The sequence below is a fragment of the Cricetulus griseus genome, chromosome 6, assembly GCF_003668045.3.
Source record: "Cricetulus griseus strain 17A/GY chromosome 6, alternate assembly CriGri-PICRH-1.0, whole genome shotgun sequence".
Lineage (NCBI taxonomy): Eukaryota > Metazoa > Chordata > Mammalia > Rodentia > Cricetidae > Cricetulus > Cricetulus griseus.
The window spans coordinates 142,901,908-142,921,257 of NC_048599.1; the positions used below are offsets into that span (position 1 = coordinate 142,901,908).

Sequence of the window (19,350 nt, forward strand, 5' to 3'; positions counted from 1 at the left end):
TTTATTTACTATGTATACAACATTCTGCTTCCATGTATATCTGCACACCAGAAGAGGGCACCAGATCTCATAAGGGATGGTTGTGAGCCACTATGTGGTTGCTGGGAATTGAACTCAGGATCTCTTGATAGAGCTGTCAGTGCTGTTAACCTCTGAGCCATCTCTCCAGCACCAACAGCCAGATTTTGAGGGGGCATTTTTCTCAGTTGTTTCCCTCCTTCCAGATGACTCTAGACTTATATCACGTTGATGTAAAACTAACTAGTACAATGAGTGTTCCCCTGCATGTATGTATATGTGTGCTTATGCCTATGTTAACCAGAAGAGGGTGTTGGATCCTTTGGAACTGTAGTTGAAGTTTGTAAGTCACCATGTGAGTACTGGGAACTAAACTTGGATTCTCTGTAAGAGCAGCAAGTGTTCTTAACAACTAAACCATCTCTCCAGCTCAACTAGCTTTTGTTTGTTTTTTTGAGATAGGGTTTCTCTGTGTAGCCTTGGCCTTCCTGGAACTTGTTCTGTAGACCAGGATGACCTGGAACTCAGAGATTCACCCCTCCCAAGAGAGATTAAAGGCATATGCCACCACCACCATCCAGTTTTGCTTTAATTTTTTATTTTAAGTGTTTGGGTGTTTTGCCTGCATGTATGTGTATCACATGCATGCAGTGCCCTTAGATGCCAAAAGAGGGCATCAGACCCCCTGGAATTGGAATTACAAAACAGTTGTGGGATTCTGTGTTCTGGGAATTGAGTCCAGCACCTCTGCAAAAATAGCCAGTGCTCTTAGCTATTGAGCTGTGTTTTCAGCCCCTCCAATTAACTTTGATTTTTCTAAGCTTGTTTTCTGCCACTTTTGGCCTGAAATAGATTCTTGTGTCTTTTAGGCAACAGCAGAGAAATCCTTCTCAATTCGTAAGATTGATGGTGCAGTTTCATTTCAGGTATGAGTCACCTTGGAGTAAAGTTTACTCCATCTCTGCCATGTAAGAGGTTAAGTCTTCACTGGCACCTTGCTCTTGGATCCCTTGGCTGCAGGACCACCCCCTCCCACCACTAGGCGGCTAGCTCCATCTGCTAAGGAAGCCATGAGTCTCTGACAGTGAGAAACCTTGTGACAGTGCAGTGTGAGTGACAGGCCCAGGTTCCAGCTCCGCTCTGCTTAGGTCCTCTTGTGACCCCTCAGCCTCTCCCATCCACCAGTCATGCTGCCTCTCACTCCAGGCGTGACAGAAGCTGACGGCTGTGCACCTGGAAGAACCTGTGCTGAGTGAAGGTGATGTAGTTGGAGGTCAGAGAGGCCCAAAGCCCTTGAGTGCCCTACCCAGGCAGCCCAGTTGTGAGGTACATGTGGGTGTCTCCTGGTAGTGGCACATGGTGCTGCTTTCCTCATGAGAGCTGTGCCTTTCTTAACTTGGAAGAGCCTACAGTGGCACACTTTGGTCCTGTGTGTATAGGACTTTTGATAAGTTGTGACAAGTAGTGGCCCACTGTTAATGTTTCTGAAAGTGATGTAGTTTGTCGACTTGAAAATGAGATGCTGTGTCTTTGGCTACCTCTGCTGACCTCAGCAGAACCAGGCAGGTGGCTATGGTAGAAGTGAGTTAGAGAACCCAGGCCACTGCGTACAGGTGATCACCATGGAGCCATCTCTGTGCTTGAACACTGGCATAAGGTACTAGAGGTTCACAAGATGAGGACCACCCCCTCTAACCTCTGCTCTGGAGGTTCCGAGGCCAGCTAGCCTGTGTGCTCAGGCCCCTAACTTATTTCTGAGACTGGGAGCTGTGGCTGAGGCTGTGAGCACCTCTTTCTTCTTCTTTCCCAGTTCTTCTTTAACATCAGCACTGATGACCAGGAAGGCCTGTACAGCCTTTACTTCCACAAGTGCCCAGGCAACACGCCGCAGCCTAGTGAGAAGGTCTCATTCAGCCTGAATGTGAGTACCTCATGGGGCCATCCACAAGGATGCTGTCAGTGTGAGACACCTGCTTCTCTGTAAGAATAGGGTGGGAGCTTTCTGTGGGAGCTTTTCTGTTTTATTTTGCTTTGGTTTTGGTGCTAGGGATGAAGCAGGGCTTTTTTCACCCTTTGCAATCAAGGGCATGTGAAATGTCACTTGGAGAAAGTGGGCAGGGTGCTCCTGCAGAAGGAAGTGTAGAGCTGGGTGGGGTGTGTTCATCCCAGACAGTAGCAACCTGCTTGTTACCTGTGGGCACGTATGCTCTTGAGCTTCAGTGAGACAGCTGTGGATGTGTGTTGTCTAAGAGGGAGCCATCTTCCACTGGTCACAGATTGACATCACTGAGAAGAACCCTGACAGCTACCTCTCTGCTGGGGAGATCCCTCTCCCCAAGTTGTATGTTTCCATGGCTGCCTTCTTCTTTCTATCTGGGACCGTCTGGATTCATATCCTTCGTAAGCGAAGGTAAGTGCTCTCAGTGTGTGGAGAGCTGTGTGTTTCATCCTGCTGGATTCTGCCCCTGGGTAGATGGCACTGAACAGCCCTGCCAGCTTCAGGGTGTCTTCTTCAAGACCTAGAGGCTAGTGGGAGGCTCTGCTTACTGTGCTGCTGGCCACTCTTATTGTTCTGTTTAGAGAGCAGATCCAACTGTTAGCATAAACACACAAGCAAACACACTGTAGCCCAGGAAGCTTCACACAGGGAGTGTGGTACCAGGGTGGTGCCTTTCAGGGATCATCCATCTTGAGAGGAGTTAGTGAGGATGCCACTGCCCAAGTGGAAGCTGAAAGCCTCCAGCTCTGCAAGCTTCAGCTCAAAACCTCACTGGACTTTCTCTGTGTCTGCCAGGAGCTTGAGCCTGGGAAAAAACCCTTTAGAGTCCTTCTGCCTTTCACCAGGACCCTTGTCCCAAACCCTAAGGCTCTGGCTTTCTGTTTTTTTGTTGTTGAGGAGAGTGGCTACATAAGTATGACTTCCATGTCTCCCTGCCCAGAAATCTTGGAACAAAATAGTATAAAGTATTTTCACATTAAAAGGCCCATAGACTTAGGGTGTGCAAATCTGATACACCATGCCACCCAAAACTCACATAATTAGATGCCCCAGACACCCCTTCCTTGGAGCACTGAGGCAGATGCTGAAACCCCTGGTGCCTTGATTGCCTTTTAGCAGACACTCAGTCTTGTATGTGGACCCTTTTAAAAGAATTTTGCATGCTGGCTTAAATGACTAAAAGCACTTGCTACCAAGCCTAATGATGGCTTGAGTTCAACCCCCTGGTTCTATGTGGTAGAAAGAGAAAACTGACTCCTGCAAGTTGTCCTCTGACCTGTACATATGCACATGACTCTGCCCCAAGCACACACTTGTGACTTCCTATTATCTGCTTCTCTTCCCTGAGTCTTTTTTCTTATCTACAAAACTGAAGCAGTAATAATTGCCATTCTTTCTGCAGAGCCTCTTTTTTTTTTTTTTTTTTGAGACAGGGTTCTCTGGAGAACAGGCTGGCCTCGAACTCACAGAGATTGCCTGCCTCTGCCTCCCGAATGCTGGGATTAAAGGCGAGCGCCACCAACGCCCAGCTTTCTGCAGAGCCTCTTAACATCCTGAGCTCTGCTCTATGTCTGTGTACCCGATAAAGAGGGCTTAGCATCAGGGTGCTATGCAAACAAGGTGTTTCATTTCCCTTTACTCAGCAATGGTGATGCCATTGTCTCAGCTCACTTGGATAAAATGGTGGCTACAGTTTTAAATCTGAGGTTAAAGATACCCTGCCTCGAAAAACAACAACAAAATCTGTGGTTAAGTGGGGCTGACCTATTTTGTGCCTGTCACACTTTTAGGTCTGTGTGGATGTGTATGCATCCATAAAGATGCAATTTAAGCCACCCCCATGTGATGGCCTGCGAATGTCCAGGGGTTGGAAGTTTGTGTTTCACATAGTCATATGACCCCCAAGGCTGCCAGGAGTGTTTAGGACACTTGTTACTCTCATAGAACTGGAAAGAATGAGACATCTTTGGCACATAAATGTCCTGAGGCCCAGAGAGTGGAAGTGAGAGACAGCCAGTTACCTGACTGAGCTGGGGCTGGAGGCCAGGGATGCCTGCTGTGCCTGCCTCCCCTTTCAGGTTTAGTATGCTGTGTACCCCACAGTGGGAGAAGGGGGCTGTGCTGTGCTGGCAGAGTGAGAGACAGCTGATGATTTTCAGTGCTTATAGGTTGGCTGCCACCCTGGGCTTGTTGAGGTGGAGTTCTGACATTGCAGAGGTCATCATCAAGTTGCCATGATTTCAGAGCCTTTCATTGCTTCAGCATGGGGGTGCTTAACTGAGAAACTCAAGTCAAACTTGCCAGGATGTGAGAGTGGCCTTTCATAGTAGGCAGTATTGCACTCTGGGTAAAGCCCACTGCCATTCAATAGTGACAGACTGCTCTGGCCTGGACTTCCTATTGACCTTCAAGTAAGCAGTCACTAGAACAGGAAAGTACCCAGGAAATTAGCTCAGCTTGTGTTGTGGTCTCATTGTTGCTCTGTGCATGCTCCTCTCCCAAGTGACCATCCCCCCTTACTTCCTGTCCCTTGCCCACTTTTCCTGAGCTATGGAAAGTCACCCCAATATGCTGAATATACAGTTTGGCACATTTGTATGTTCTTGTAAGTAATGTCTGTGATATGCTGGTTTTTTGGTTTGGTTGGGTTTTTTTGGGGGGTTTTCTGTATGTTTTAAATGTACAGAAAGTGTTGTCTGCAGATGCAGCTGTTTAAATCTGCCTTTTCCATCAGCTGCACTGATGACTCTGCATCCAGATGGCTGATTTTAGCCACACCACAGTGTCCTATGAGCTGTCTTGTCAAGTGTTACCCCTGTAGTTCTTAGAGACAGGTCTACATCCAGGTTGCCACTATCTTCCTGCTGCCCTAGACAGTGCTGCTGTATCCTGTTCTCCTACTTTTTGATATCTCCTAGGGACTTGTCCTCTGAGGAGCAGTCCTGAGCAGAGGCCCACAGGGTTGTGGCCTACTCTAGTTGAGTTTCATTGTTGTTGGATTGCTCACCTTGTGGCTATACCATTTTCACTTTTGCCAGGGGAGCCTGAGCCCTGGCACCATCCATTTAGCACAAGTGACCCTGATATGTGCCAGTCTGGTGTGTGTAAACTTCTGGGTCTTAACTTCCCATGTCTGAATGTCCTTGCTAGGCACTATCGTTGCAGGCCTGTATTGTTTGCATATTTTCCTGTTGGGTTTTCCCATTTTGCATGAACAAAATTCTTGTGTGCTCTGGATTGATCCCTCACCTGGCTCCACATGCAGGCCTTGTCTCCAGTCATTTTGGTCACACAGCTTGTCAGCAGTGCGTATTGTTGGATGAAGGTTTTGATTGTGATGGAGCCCCACCATCTAATTTTGTCTTAGGGTAGTGCTTCTTGGGTCCAAGGGGCCCTTTGTGACTCCAGGTCACAAGGTGTGTTTCATTCACAGCTGAGCTATTCTAGAACCCTTCTAGGTAAGTGGATAGTGAGACCAGCTTACTTTCGTCTACGTGTAGTTTCCATTTAATTTTTTGCCACCACAGTCACTTACCAGTCTATCCTTTCCCGTCAAGTTCACTGTCTCCTCCATCAAGCTTCTACACCTGTGGATCTTCCTTCTGCACTCTCCTGTCTGTTCCATTGCTTTACCCCTCTCTCTGGCAAATATACTGCTCCTATTCCATGCACTTATCGGTATGAGATTGTCAGTGCCTTGATGTGTGAGAGTGTACTCATGTCCTTGGCTCTTACTCAAGTCTGTGTATACTTTAAGAGTTTTATTTTTCTTCATATAGCCTCAAGTTCCTTCCTATAGGAGTAGGGGTAGACACAGGAGGAAGAATCTAATGCCTGGAGCCCAAGGGTGGCCTAGAGCTTGTGAGGGGCGATCAGGGTAGGACCTTTATCCACTGGGCTGGTGCCAGCACTTTCTCCTCACTTGTCACAGTGGCTAGGTCCCAGACCTGCGTGGGCTCAGATACCTGCAGTTACACCTCCTTTCCTGTCTTCCCTGGGATTTCACACTGTCTCTAGGACTGCCCTCCCTCATTGCTGTGTGACTCACTCAGTGTGGTTTCCAGGGAGAAAACTGGTGGACTTTGTTAGATGTCCATCCTAACCTCATCCATACCTCAGCATCCATCCTGCCTGTCTGCAGTGCATCACTCCCAGTCACTGCATGAAACTGTGTATTAGGAATGTTGTGGGACTCTGCCTTAGTTACTTTTTGCCACTGTGATAAGATACCATGACCAAGGCAGCTTATAGAAGAGAGGTTATTTGAGGCTTACAGTTCGGAGGGTGAGTCCATGACCATCATGACCACCAGGTAAGTCTAGTGCCAGAGCAGTAGCTGAGAACTCACATTTTGATTCATAATTCAGAAGCAGAGAGCTAACTAGGAATGACTTGTCATTTCCCGTGATACACCTCCTCCAACAAGGCCACACACACCTCCTAATCCTTCCCAAACAGTTCTATCAACTGGAGACCAGTGATTCAACTGTGTGAGTCTATGGGGACCATTCTCATTCAAACCACCACAGACTCATCTGAGGCCATTCCTGCGGGCAAAAACTGGTTTGTAAAAAGAAAAGAAAACGGCTTTATGTTTATGGTTTGCTCAGATTGTACTTGGTGCTTGCTTAGAAATATATCTGATGAAACTGGGCATGGTGGCGCATACCTTTAGTCCCAGCACTCCAGAGGCAGGAAGATCTCTATGAGTTCGAGGTCAGCCTGGTCTACATAGTGAGTTCCAGGACAGCCAGGGCTATGTGGAAAGGTCCTGTTTCAAAAAACAAAGAAATGTACCTGACACCGTGGCTGCCTTTGGGGAAGTAGAGTCTTTTAATTCTTTCTTCTCTCTTTTTGTAGGAATGATGTTTTTAAAATTCACTGGTTGATGGCGGCCCTTCCTTTCACCAAGTCTCTGTCTTTGGTGTTCCATGCAGTATGTATTAGTATTTGGGGTCATTTATGAAATGATGGATGTGCATACTTGATTGGGGAAATAAGTTAGAAGGCAGGACACAGGTGGGATCGAGGGGATAGAATGTGTTTCTCATGAAGCCCCTTGTGTGGAGCACTGGCCATGGGGCCAGTGAGCTCAGTCTCCTGTACTACTTACAGGCCACAATCTCTCCAGAACACTGGCTTTTGTTCTTATTTTGTTGTTTTTGAGACAATCTCACTCTCGATCAGGCTGGCCTCGAAAACCTTGTGATTCTCCTGGCTTAGCTCCTGAGTGCTGGATTATAGATATGAGTCTCTGTGCACATTGAACACACTTCCCCCTTGTTTATGTCATCTGGAGATGAGCGCCCCCTGCCGGGACTTCCTGGACTTCCCTCATTTTACTAAGCATCCCTGGATGCCTGCCAGTGAAGTTCAGTAAACTTACTGAAGGAAAAAAAAAAAAAAAAAAACAAATCTTACAAAGTTCAGGAGCCCAAGAACTGAGCTTTGACTACTGAGAACCAGTGCACATGAAAATGAGCTTGTCTGTGGGGCCAAGATCACAGCTTCCCTGATTTTGGGGTCTGAGATATACATAAAGTGCATGTGGTTGGTTCTCCTATGCTTGAAATAGAGTCGTGGAAGAAAGCAAAAATGCACCCACTTACAACAACACACATGGCAGTTACTTGGATAATTACCCCTTTGGATCTAAGTTAAGAGATTCTTGGGAAGGCCTCTGAGCCACTTTAAAATCATGATGCCATTTAGAAAATGAAGGCTGTGTGCCATGGCCAACCTTCCCGGTTCTTACAGGAATCTGCCTCTTAAGTTAAAATGTTTGACAATCCCAAGTATCTAAACTTGGAGATTGTTGAAGCCAGGTCCCTGTACATGGGTCTTTTTACTGACCAGTTGGCTGCTGTCTTATCTGTGAGCAGCAGGACTTTCAAGACAGCATGCATGGCTGGAGTGAGAGCATTTGCCAGTGTGAATCCAGAGAGTGTCCTGGACTGGCTGTTAAGGTCATTGAAACCTCTGTCAACCTGTCTCAGTTAAGTGTATTAGCACACTTGTGTACTTGCTGGTCAGTTGGCAATGGAGGTATCAGACAGTGGGGTGGCTGGGCAGAACCCATTCCCCATCGCGGGGTCTCCTGGAGTCATTTATTGCTTCACCCTGCACTGGGATGTGGCATGACCTTTCTGAATCACAGCTGTTTGATTTCAGATCGACTACCACTATATCTCCTCGCAGGGCTTTCCAATCGAAGGCTGGGCTGTTGTGTACTACATAACTCACCTGTAAGTATGCCGGTCTAAGAGACAGTGTGGTAGTGCCTGCATCATAAAATGCCTTACAGAGATACTTACGGGCTAGAGTTGGGGATGTGGCTCAGTTGGTAGAGTGCTTACCAAGCATGCATGACTCCCTGGACTCCATCCCCAGCAAAAACCAGGCATACTAGTACACACCCGTGATCCTAGCGCTCAGGAGGTGGAGACAGAGGCAAGAGGATTTGAAGTTCAAGATCATCTTTGACTGCATTTTAAATTAAATTTTGAGTTAGCTTGGGTTATGTGAAAAAAAAGAAGAAAAAGAAATGGGAGGATGGAGAGATGGCTCAGTGGTTAAGAGCTCTGGCTGCTCTTGCAAAGGTCCTGAGTCAGTTTCCCATACCCACATGGTTACTTATAACCATCTATCCTGTGATCTGTGATCCAGTGCCCTCTTCTGTTGTCCAGGCATACATACATACATACATACATACATACATACATACATACATACATAGCACTCATATACATAAATAAATAAATCTTAAAGAAGGAAGAAGAAGTGGGGTGGGGGTGTGGGATCATGGAATGAGTTGATAGGGTGACTGATGGGACTAGAGTCTGCAGAGCCTTGTGGTAGCTATGAAATGTTCTGTCTTCCAGTCTAAAGGGGGCGCTGCTGTTCATCACCATCGCTCTCATTGGCACTGGCTGGGCTTTCATCAAGCACATCTTGTCTGATAAAGACAAGAAGATCTTCATGATTGTCATCCCACTCCAGGTACTGGAACTGGCTGGCTTGTCAGTCCTCCCTAGCTCTGGGCAGGCTCAGTTCCAGGCCTGTCTGCAGGGAGTCAGCTCACTTGTAAACCTGAGCTTCTATATCGTGAGCTGCAGATAGGGGCTCCCTTTTTGAGTGCTGACAGATCTAGACTTCGGGTGTGTGCTGGAAGTCCTGGAGCCACTTGCCTTCAGACAGGTCATCCTAGATTGTGGTTAGGGCTGCAGAACAGTGAGGGACAAATGCTGTTGTGCCTTCTGCTTCAGCTGCCTCTAGCAAAATGGTTCTGTTCATGAGTAGGCCCAGGTGCCCTGCAGAATTTTAGGACTGATTAGCTTCAGTGAGTTTTCCTGCAAAGTGGAATAGAAGAGTGGCCCCATAGGGCTAACATTTTAAAACTCATCCTGTGTTTGGAGGCTGTGGTCTGAGACCTGACTAACAAGTGCATAGCTCCTCAGGGAGGACCCATGGTTTGTCTTACACCAGCAATCTATGGAAGGAAACAGAGATAAGCCGAGGACACCACAGCTAGGTACCTCTTCCCAGCTGCCTAGCCACGGCCATGCCTTTGGTGAGGTCAGCTCCTTTAAGACCATAGCTTGGGTGTGGCTGGCAGGAGAGGAAGAAAGGGGAAATTTCCTGGGCTGTATCATCTCTGGGTATTGATTGGCTGTTTAGGTATTGATTGGCTGTTCAGCAGGGAGGGAGGTGGGTTAGCACCTGAACTGTGACACAAACCAGTTGCTGTAGGTTTTCAGGGAGAAAGTAATGATCTAGATCATTTCAGAATGATCTAGAAGGGCTTTGCAATGGAGAAAGAACGTGGATGTTTAAGAAAAGGAATGTGATAGGCAAAGGAGTAGCTACAGATACCTGTGACACTTGTCAGGCGAACCAGACAAGCTAAGGTCTTCTGGTGACCAAATCACCAGGGCCAGCTCTAGGCAGATGGAGTCCCATACATATCCTGCCATGGTTTTATGAGTGTGTACCTGACAGAACCTGAGTTCTCCTTGCCCTTAGGGAATTGTCCTTCATGTCCTTCTGGCAGATTCAGGCTGTCCTGTCTGTTGACTCCTCCCCTGGCCTGAGCTGGGGTATGATAAAGAAGCTCTATCCTGCTGACTCCTCAAAGGTGAACACACAAGGCCATCCATGTTAAATGTCACCCAAGAAAACTAAGGAAGTTAGTGTTTAGACAATGGGGTCTGGTCTGGGAAAGTCTTGACCAAAGTCTAAGCAGCTTCCTTTTGTCATGGGGAGTACCAGAAAGTTTTCCTTTTTTTTTTTTTTTTCTTTTTTTTTTTCTTGTAGTGCTTGACATGGAACGCAGAACCTTGAATAGGCAAGGCAAGCACTGTGCTTGCCCCACCCTAAACTCTTACCTGAAAGCAGGAATGAGTTACATGGTGTTCAAGAGCACTGTAGGGTGTGGCTCAGCATTGCCTCTGGGAACAGTGTGTGCATTTTGGTTTGCATTTGTAGACTAGACTAGACTAGAAGCCAGTAAGTCCAACAATCATCCTATCTCTACCCCACTCTGAGCTGGGGTTATATATATAATTGTTTAGGACCCCGACTTGATAAATGGATGCTGGGATCCAGCCTCTGATCCTCCTCGTTGCCCGGCAAGTACTCTTAACTGCTGTGCTATCTCTCCAGCCTCAACATGCCTCATGTTTATCTTTGCATCATAGTTCATGTACTTGCTAAAGAAAGTGTCATACACCAGAAACTTCCCTGATACACAGTGGGGTCTCAGTTAAGCCCAGGGGCAGGGTTAAAATCAAGGCAAAGCCCTGATTGTGGAAATAAAAGCAAGACATGGAGGCAGATGTGTGCAGTGTGCAGTGTAGGGGTCCTGGACTGACTAGCCCCTGTGAGGAGCGGAACAGTCACTGGAATCTGCACATCTTGCTGATCCGACCTCTGGTCTCTGTATCAGCCACTTACAATTGTTGTCCCTGGGCTGGAGAGATGGCTCAGAGGTTAAAAGCACTGGCTGCTCTTCCAGAGGTCTTGAGTTCAATCCCCAGCAACCACATGATGGCTCACAACCATCCGTAATGAGATCTGGTGCCCTCTGCTGGCCTGCAGACAGAACACTGTATACATAATAAATAAATCTAATATATATTATATAATATATATATATATATATATATATATAATATATATCTTTTCTTAAAAAAAAAAAAGAGAATTGTTGTCCATGAGGATCAAGAGTTCTCAGGAAGAGCTGGGCCTGAGGAGTGTTGGCATCCTGACTATGTGGGACGATGGGAAGTGCCACCTGCCCAGGAGATTTTGGGACTTTCTGAGGCTTTGAGTGCCCCAAAACAAAGTGTTTCCATTACCCGCTGCTATGTACCACCCCAGACTTAAATGATCTGAGGCAACGCCAAGTAGTAAATCTCCATTTCTATGGGCCAGGGATTTGGGGACATCTTAATTTGGTAAGCCTAACCTGAGGCCTGGTTGCAGGCTGATATGGCTGCAGTCTGGGGTAATGTAGTGTTCCCTGAATCTGTTTCCTGGGCTAGGAAGACTTGATGGGACAGAGAGAAACACTGAGGGTCCTTGGGTATCTCTTCACAGTTTTTCTACCATGACAGTTTAAGGGAGTCAGAATACTGTATGAGAAGGTTTGGGCTTCTGGATGGCAATGTCACTGCAGCCACTGGCTGAGGCTGACAGCATGGGTGAGTGTCTCACTTGGGCCACTGTTATAACAGCACTAAATGCCTTGGGGTCTCGTGTTCTGTAGGTGCTGGCAAATGTGGCCTACATCATCATAGAGTCCACCGAGGAGGGCACGACAGAGTATAGCTTGTGGAAGGACTCTCTGTTCCTGGTTGACTTGCTGTGCTGTGGTGCCATCCTCTTCCCAGTGGTGTGGTAAGTAACCCTAGGAGGGCAGCTCGCCTGCAGCCAGAGTCACGTGGGCTGTCTGAAAAGGACCCCAGGCTGCCCCAAATAACAGCTAGAGGTGGGATTCTGGGACTTCATAGTACCCCAGGCCTTACTTACTGAGAGTACACAGGGGACTCCAAGAGAACTGGTCTGGATCACGGGCTACAGGGCCCAGTTCTAACCCAGTCGAGAAGGGAGGCAGTGTAAAATGTCAGCTCGAATTTGGTAAGGGCTAAGTAGGAGAATCATTTTTCTTGCCAGTTTAGATGAAAAATGAGGTTATACTTTGACATAATACTAGTGGTAGCCCAGCACTCGGGAGGCAGAAGCAGGTGAATCTCTGTGAGTTTGAGACCAGCCTGGTCTACAAGAGCTAGTTCCAGGACAGCCTCCAAAGCCACAAACCTGTCTCTAAAATAAGTAAGTAAGTAAGTAAATAAATAAATAAATAAATAAACAAACAAACTCAGGCCACCCTGGTTTGGGAGCTCTGAAGAGTGGCTTGCTCTGATCCCGAAATGGCAGGCTTCAGGCTTGTACTTCAGTTGTGTGAAAAGAGGTGTCATTGCTGTGCTCTGTGAGGAAGGGAGTCTTTGTGAAATCCTGGCAGAGAGGCGCAGGTTGCTATGTTAGTGCAGTCAGGTGGAAAGAACAAGCTGATGACAACACAGCTCCCCACTCATCCTTAGTGTTTGGTTCATGGCTTCTCCAACATAGTTCATGTTGAGGAGTGAGGTGCGTTCTCTGGCAGCACTCATTGCTGTAAGTCAGTGCTTTCCAGAACCCTAAGGTTGTCTGTCGGATGTACTGTCCAGCCACTTTGATTATTAAGAGCATGGTTCTAGTTAGAATCACCTTCCCCCTGGTCTTTGTATATCACAAGCATTCACATGTCAAACAGCTGCTGCCGGTATAGAGGGGAACTAGGAGGGCTGGGATGTGGCTCAGTGCTTGCCTGGCATACTTGAAGCCATAAGTTTCTTCACGAGCACCACATAACATGGCAGTGTGGTGCATCTGGAATCTCAGCATGGAGGCAGTAGAGGCAAAAGGGTCATTCTCTGCTATATTAACAAGTTTCAGGGCAGCCTGGGCTGTATGAGATGCTGTCTCAAAGAAAGAAATGGGGGTGAGACCATTACCATGCAGTCTCCTCAGCTACCCTGCCATCCTGCCCCATTACCATCAGGATGGGCAGTGCTACCCTCAGGTAGTGGACCTTGCTGAGAAGCAGGAGTCAGGTCCTATTCTTCATGTCTGTCTTTGGGACCCTGAAGGACAAAGGTCCCAGATGAGCATTGCCTTAGTTACTTTTCTGTTACTATGATGAGATACCATGACTAAGGTAACTTAAGAGAAGAGAGAATGTATTTGGGGCTTATGGTTTCATAGTGTTAGAATCCATAAGCATCAGGCAGGCAGGCATGGCATAGGAGTTGTAGTTGAGACCTCACATCTTCATCTGTAAGTAGGAAGCAGAAAGTGCTAACCCAGCCTCAAAAGCCTACCTCCAGTGACACACCCCCTCCAACAAGACTACACCTCCTATCCTTCCCAACTGGGGAGGAGGTAGTCAAGTGTATGAGTCTATGGGGTAGGGTGGATGGGGAAAGCATTCTCATTCAAACCACAGCAAGCATAGAGTCACCAGGCCACCAGTGGTCTGTGGTTGTTCAAATTAAGATTCACAGGACTAGGATGATAAAGGTTAATTTTATTCGGGGAGAAATCGCTTACAAGAGAAACCAATAACCCAGGATCAGCGCCCTACTGCTCTCTGTGACCCAACTGGAACCAAGAGAGAGCAAGCCTGTCCCTGACCCCAGACAAATACTTAATTACAAATAAGTAGCACTATAAATTTCTGAAATGCTTGATTCAGCCAGCCTTGGTTCAGCAGTGGCATAAACTGCCTTTATACTGGTAGCATTCATGTGTTCTCTTTCTCATGAAGTTGGGGGTACTTTACTGAGGTTAGAAGTGATTTATCCATAGATAAGAGGGTCAACATTAGAACCCTGCCTTCAGATCCCTGGCCCACTCCCCTTGTACTTCCTTGTCTGTCTGCTCAATGCAGGCCTTCCGCTATGGCTGTGAGCTGTGCCTGCAGCTCCAAGCCTTTCTTATTTTATATCTTGTTCTTTCACCGTGTAGCTCTGGCTAGCCTGTAGTTCAGTCACAGTGGTCTTGAACTGTCAGCAGGGCTCCTGTGTCAGCCTCCCAAATGATGGGATTGCAGGTGTGCATCACAGTGCCTGACTTCATGGCATCGCTAATAATGTTAATGTCCCCTGCCTAGAGCATAGTATGGTGATTAGTTATCATTGCAGCACAGCCAGAAAAAGGCTGCCAGAGACTGGCCTTTCCCAGAGCTATAAATCTTACCAAGTGCAGTGAGTTTACATAAAGCCCTAGACTTGCACAGCTGCTAGACCTCAATTTAGGAGTCAGCAGCCGATTTCTCTTGGGTCATTCCCCCGTGGCCGGGCTGTGGAGTTAAATGATGGTGTTTCTACTGCCCCTCCTGCTGGCCCTGATTCTGCCAGCAGAGGGCATCTTCACCTCAGTTTGAGCACCATAAATGGCCAAGTGTGGACTGGCAGAGACCTCTTGTTTTAGGGAGGGTGCTGTACAGTCATCTGGTCCGACCCTTTCGGTTTACAATGGGGTTCAAGTCCCAAGCTACTAGAGCCAGAAATAGAAGAGAATGCAGGCTCCTCTACTAACCTCTGTTCTCCAAATGGTTATTTTTAGGTCAATCAGACATTTACAAGAAGCCTCAGCCACAGATGGAAAAGGCAAGTTCCCTTGTGCTCCTTTGTGTCCCTCCCACTGCACTGGCATTTGTCCTGCTAAGAACTGGGGTAGATTCTGGCTCCCCAGCACCAGATTCTGGGGGACAGAATAGGTGGGGCTTAGGGACTCACTCCTTAGGGGCATCAGGGATGGTTTGGTGGGGAAGCAGGTTACAGAGATAGAGACAATTGCACAGGGAGGCCTGGGTCAGCAGCCCTGTGTCACCTTTGCTGTCCATTGTGATTGTGGTATTTACCAGTTTTTATAATTTTTTGTTTTGTTTTCCAAGACAGGGTTTCTCTGTGTAACCCTGGCTGTCTTGGAACTCACTCTGTAGACCAGGCTGGCCTTGAACTCAGAGATCTGCCTGCCTCTGCCTCCTGAGTGCTGGGAATAAGGTGTGCGCTACCACCACCTGGTCCAAGATCTTGACTTTTCAAACCCAAATCCAATAGAAAATCTTGTCTCATGAGGGAATACTTGGGTCTGGGTCAAAGAGCACTGCTCAACAGATAGTGATGGCAGTGCTTCCATCACTGATGGCAGTGGCGTCCTTCTCATTGCTGCAGCACTCTGGGAGTCTGGAGGGGCCAAAAAGTCTTTCTAAGTATTGCCTGGTGTCCCAGCCCTGTACTATTACAACTCCAGGCAGTTTTGCTTTTCCATCTATGTTGCAGAGAGTGAGCGGTGTGTCTGGTCTGCCCAGTTTGTGGACTGGCCTACCAGGCGGAGGAACAGTGCTCTTAGAGCATATGAAATTGCTCACCTGACTGCATTCCAGGGTTTCATCACGGAGCATTTTGTTTTGTTTTTGTTAAAAAATTATGGATTCATTTTAGAATTTGTGGAAAATAATATACTAGCTGCAAATCATTCCATAGGCTTGATCATTTATATCAAGATATTTTACTTTGGGGGGCTATTTTTTTATTGTTTTTAAAGACTTATTTATCTTTGTATGTAAATTGGGATTTTGCCTACATGTATGTCTGAGTGAGGGTGCCAGATTCCCTGGAACTATAGTTATAGACAGTTGTGAGCTGCCATGTGGATTCTGGGAATTGAACCTGGGTCCTTTGGAAGAGCAGTTAGTGCTCTTAACTGCTGAACTATCTCTCTAGTCCCATTCTGTGGTTTTGGTGTTGAGATTGAAACAAGACATGTGCTTTGTCACTGAGCTGCACACACACACCCCCCCACGTCCAAGTGTTAAAATATTGAATTGCATGACTTCTGGCTTTGGGGTTTCACTTCACTTTAAGACCTGAGTGTGCTCACTGGGTTATTTATGTTCTGTTCAGCTTGGACCCAGACTAGCCCATCCAGCTGTCCAGGATCCTGCAGCTCTGGGCAGCCCTGTATAGAAGACACTACCCTGATCAGAGTCCAGTTAGGGCCCAGTGGCCTCCGCAGGTGCCTAATGCTTGCTTTGTTCTCTGCAGTGCTGAGGTACAGCCTCTCTATCATGTGTTTTCTTTCCTTCTGAAGGCCTTTGACATTTTGGGGAGTGACTTCCCAGACAGGGGCAGAGCCCCCCTGCCTCCTGCAGTGAGCAGAAGGGAGCACAGGGAATGAGCAGTGTAGAGGTGGGACTCTAAGGAAGTACCTGCCCTGGAGAAAGGCCTGCCTGGCACTGTTAGGGATGTTCTGAGCTGGTTGTTTTTGTTGTTTTGTGTATATTATTCTAAAAGGTGACTTACTGCTTTTATAACTTAATACCTAGAGGGTTTCCTCGATGTATTGAGATGGGACATTTTGTGTTTTTAAAATTTATTTATGTGTGTTGTTCTGCCTGCAGATAGGCTATAATACCATATATAGCATGTATATATATATTATATATATATATATATATACACACACACACACACACAACACACACACACACACACACACACACACCACACACAACACACACACACACACACAATTGTGAGCTGCCACGTGGTACTGGGAATTGAACCTGAGATGAGCAGCCAGTGCTCATAACTGCTAAGCCATCATCACTCCAGCTCCCCATGTCTTTTTTTTCTGTTTTTGTTTGTGTTTGTGTTTGTGACAGGTCACGCTGGGTAGGGCTGGCTATCCTGTCTCATTGAGCTTCTTTCCTTGTATGTTTTGGTGTCTCTAAATTAAGATCCACTATCTTTTTTTTTTTTTTTTTTTTTTTTTTTGGTTTTTCGACAGGGTTTCTCTGTGTAGCTTTGGAGCCTATCCTGGCACTCACTCTGGAGACCAGGCTGGCCTTGAACTCAGAGATCCGCCTGCCTCTGCCTCCTGAGTGCTGGGATTAAAGGTGTGCACCACCAACGCCCGGCAAAATCCACTATCTTCCTTCTGCTGCTTATCCTTCTAGCCTCTCTTGGTGTCCTCCATCTTGTGTTAAGGTCCTACACAGATCTTAGCAGAGGATGACAAGAAAGGGCTTGGCCTACAGTAGGTTCTCAACCTTCCTAATACTGAGACTCCTTAATACAATTCCTCATGTTGTGGTGACCCCAACCATAACATTATTTTCATTGTTACTTCATAAATGTAATTTTTCTACTGTTAGGAATCATAAATATCTGATATGCAGATAGTTTTAGGCAACCCTTATGAAGGGATCACAGCTCCCAGGTTGAGAACCTTTGATCTAGACCAAGGACACATGAGGTCTTTCCTATGTCTACCACCAGATGGCGGTATGAGACGTCTACACTTTTATAAGTAGCCCTGCATCCCATCTATGAGGAAGTACAGAGCCCCTAAAGAAGGGCAAGAGATGGAGAAGTCTTCTCTGTAGGATGTTTTTGAGCCGATCCATAAGTGTGCACTTCACTTTGTTCTTTGAAAAACAACTTCCAGAGCCAAGGAGGCCATGTTCCCTCAGTGGAAGCCCCCACAGGGAAGCATAGGACCTGTAGTCTGCTGGCAGGCCAGGGTCAGTGTCACCACAGTATGGCCTTGGCTAAGGGGTGGCACTAGGTCCTCCAGACCTTTGGTAACCCTCTGTGGGAAGGTCTGCTCTGGGATCTGGAGGCACATGGTCAGATGGAGCCCAGCATTCCACTGCCTCTTCTCGGCTCATCACCCATTGATCTGTCACCTGATCTCAACAGTGACTTGGGCATGTGTAGGTGCAGTGCAGGCTGAGCAAGCAAGAAAACACTGTTGGTTTGGTTTCAAGGAGTGTGTGTTGGGCTCCTATGTACCCCTTTGTCTCTGGATTCTCTGACTGAACCTGAGGAAGAACAGAGGAAATCATTAAAGAGAAGCTGCCCGAGCCCTGCCTTTTTCTTTTCCTCCACACACTGAGAGTTCTCTCAGGTCATCTGTCTTGGAATCTACAGCCTTTGAGGGGCATGGTGGTTGCCTGTACTCTAGCTTCCTGCTAAGATCTGCTTGCTGCCAGATTCCTTCTCTCTCCAGTTCTCTCTCTGACGTCATTACCTGACAGGAGTGGCTTGGTAATATACTGCATATTTGATTGATGGGCCCTACTTCTAGTCACCTGGTTTTTTGCGTTCTGTTCCTGAGGGAAAGGCAGAGGCAGAGCTTTCATTTTACAATCACTTCAGAAACGTGTTGTGATTGGATGACTGCAGGCTGGGGGAGATATGGCCTCGTTCTGAGCAGTTGTCATGTTCAGGAAGGAACCTTGGCTATAGGACATCATTTTGGCACTCTCAGGGCTCTTTGGGTCACATTGGCTTCATGGCCTGACATTCTAGTGTCTTAGTCACTGTTCTGTGAAGAGACATCATGACCACAGCAACTCTTATAAAGGAAAACATTTAACTGGGAGCTTGCTTACAGTCTCAGAGGTTTAGGTCATTATCATCATAGCATGGTGGCAGACATGGTGCTGGAGAAACAGCTGAGAACTACATCCTGATCCACAGACAGAGAGTAAAAGAGAGCCTGGGCCTGGCATGGGCTTTTGAAAGCTCCAACAAGACCACTTCTATATGAGCCTATGGGAGCCATTTTTACTCAAACCGCCATATATAGCTCTTTGCTCTGGGGACCTTACTGATGTGCAGATGTGTTCCCAGGTCAAATAGTGATGCCTGTGTGGGATCAGGGCAGCAGCCCCACACCACAGCTACCACTGAGTTCTTTATCTGTCTTATTTTCTGTACATGGGTGTTTTGCATGTATGTGTGTATATGTATGCAATACACATGGCTGGTGCCCTCGAGGGCCAGAAAAGGGTAGCAGATCCCCTGGAACTGGAGTTCCAGACTGTGAGCTGCCACATGGGTTCCGAGAATCAAACTCAGGTCCTCTTCAAGAGCAGCGAGTGCTCTTAACTTTAAAGTCATCTCTCCAGCCAAGCCACCAAATTCTTCACTGGCACCTACTTATGGGGTGGCCCAGGTTTGTTTCAGAATGTCTGTGATGATATAGCAAGTACTTGTGTCAAGTCTTAGGCCCAGGACTTGTTTGTATATCCAGTGTGAAGGAATAGAAAGAAAGTACATGTAGCACTGGGGGCGGGGGTGTCACAAGCCACGTGTCTGAAAAAGGACAGCCGTTTGTGTCACTCAGAAACAAGGGAAGTAAGCATGTCATAGAGGAAACAGCTGGCAGTGTTTACTGCCAGAATACAAGTTGTGCTTTTAAGTACAGAATACAGCATA

At 47.0% G+C, this 19,350-nt stretch overlaps 1 protein-coding gene across 3 annotated transcripts in view; it reads left to right on the forward strand.

Annotated features, from left to right (window-relative positions):
• Gpr107 (G protein-coupled receptor 107) overlaps positions 1-19,350 on the forward strand; it is a 67,242-nt gene that overhangs the window by 24,958 nt on the left and 22,934 nt on the right. The window contains exons 7-15 of one of the 3 annotated variants that reach the window (XM_035446125.1): positions 888-944; positions 1,829-1,939; positions 2,295-2,428; positions 6,878-6,953; positions 8,189-8,262; positions 8,899-9,016; positions 11,784-11,914; positions 14,684-14,727; positions 16,027-16,138. In XM_035446125.1, coding sequence (XP_035302016.1) covers positions 888-944; positions 1,829-1,939; positions 2,295-2,428; positions 6,878-6,953; positions 8,189-8,262; positions 8,899-9,016; positions 11,784-11,914; positions 14,684-14,727; positions 16,027-16,138 — 857 coding nt within the window. The remainder of the gene's footprint in view (positions 1-887; positions 945-1,828; positions 1,940-2,294; positions 2,429-6,877; positions 6,954-8,188; positions 8,263-8,898; positions 9,017-11,783; positions 11,915-14,683; positions 14,728-16,026; positions 16,139-19,350) is intronic. The other 2 variants (XM_035446126.1, XM_027423885.2) reach the window with 2 other exon arrangements.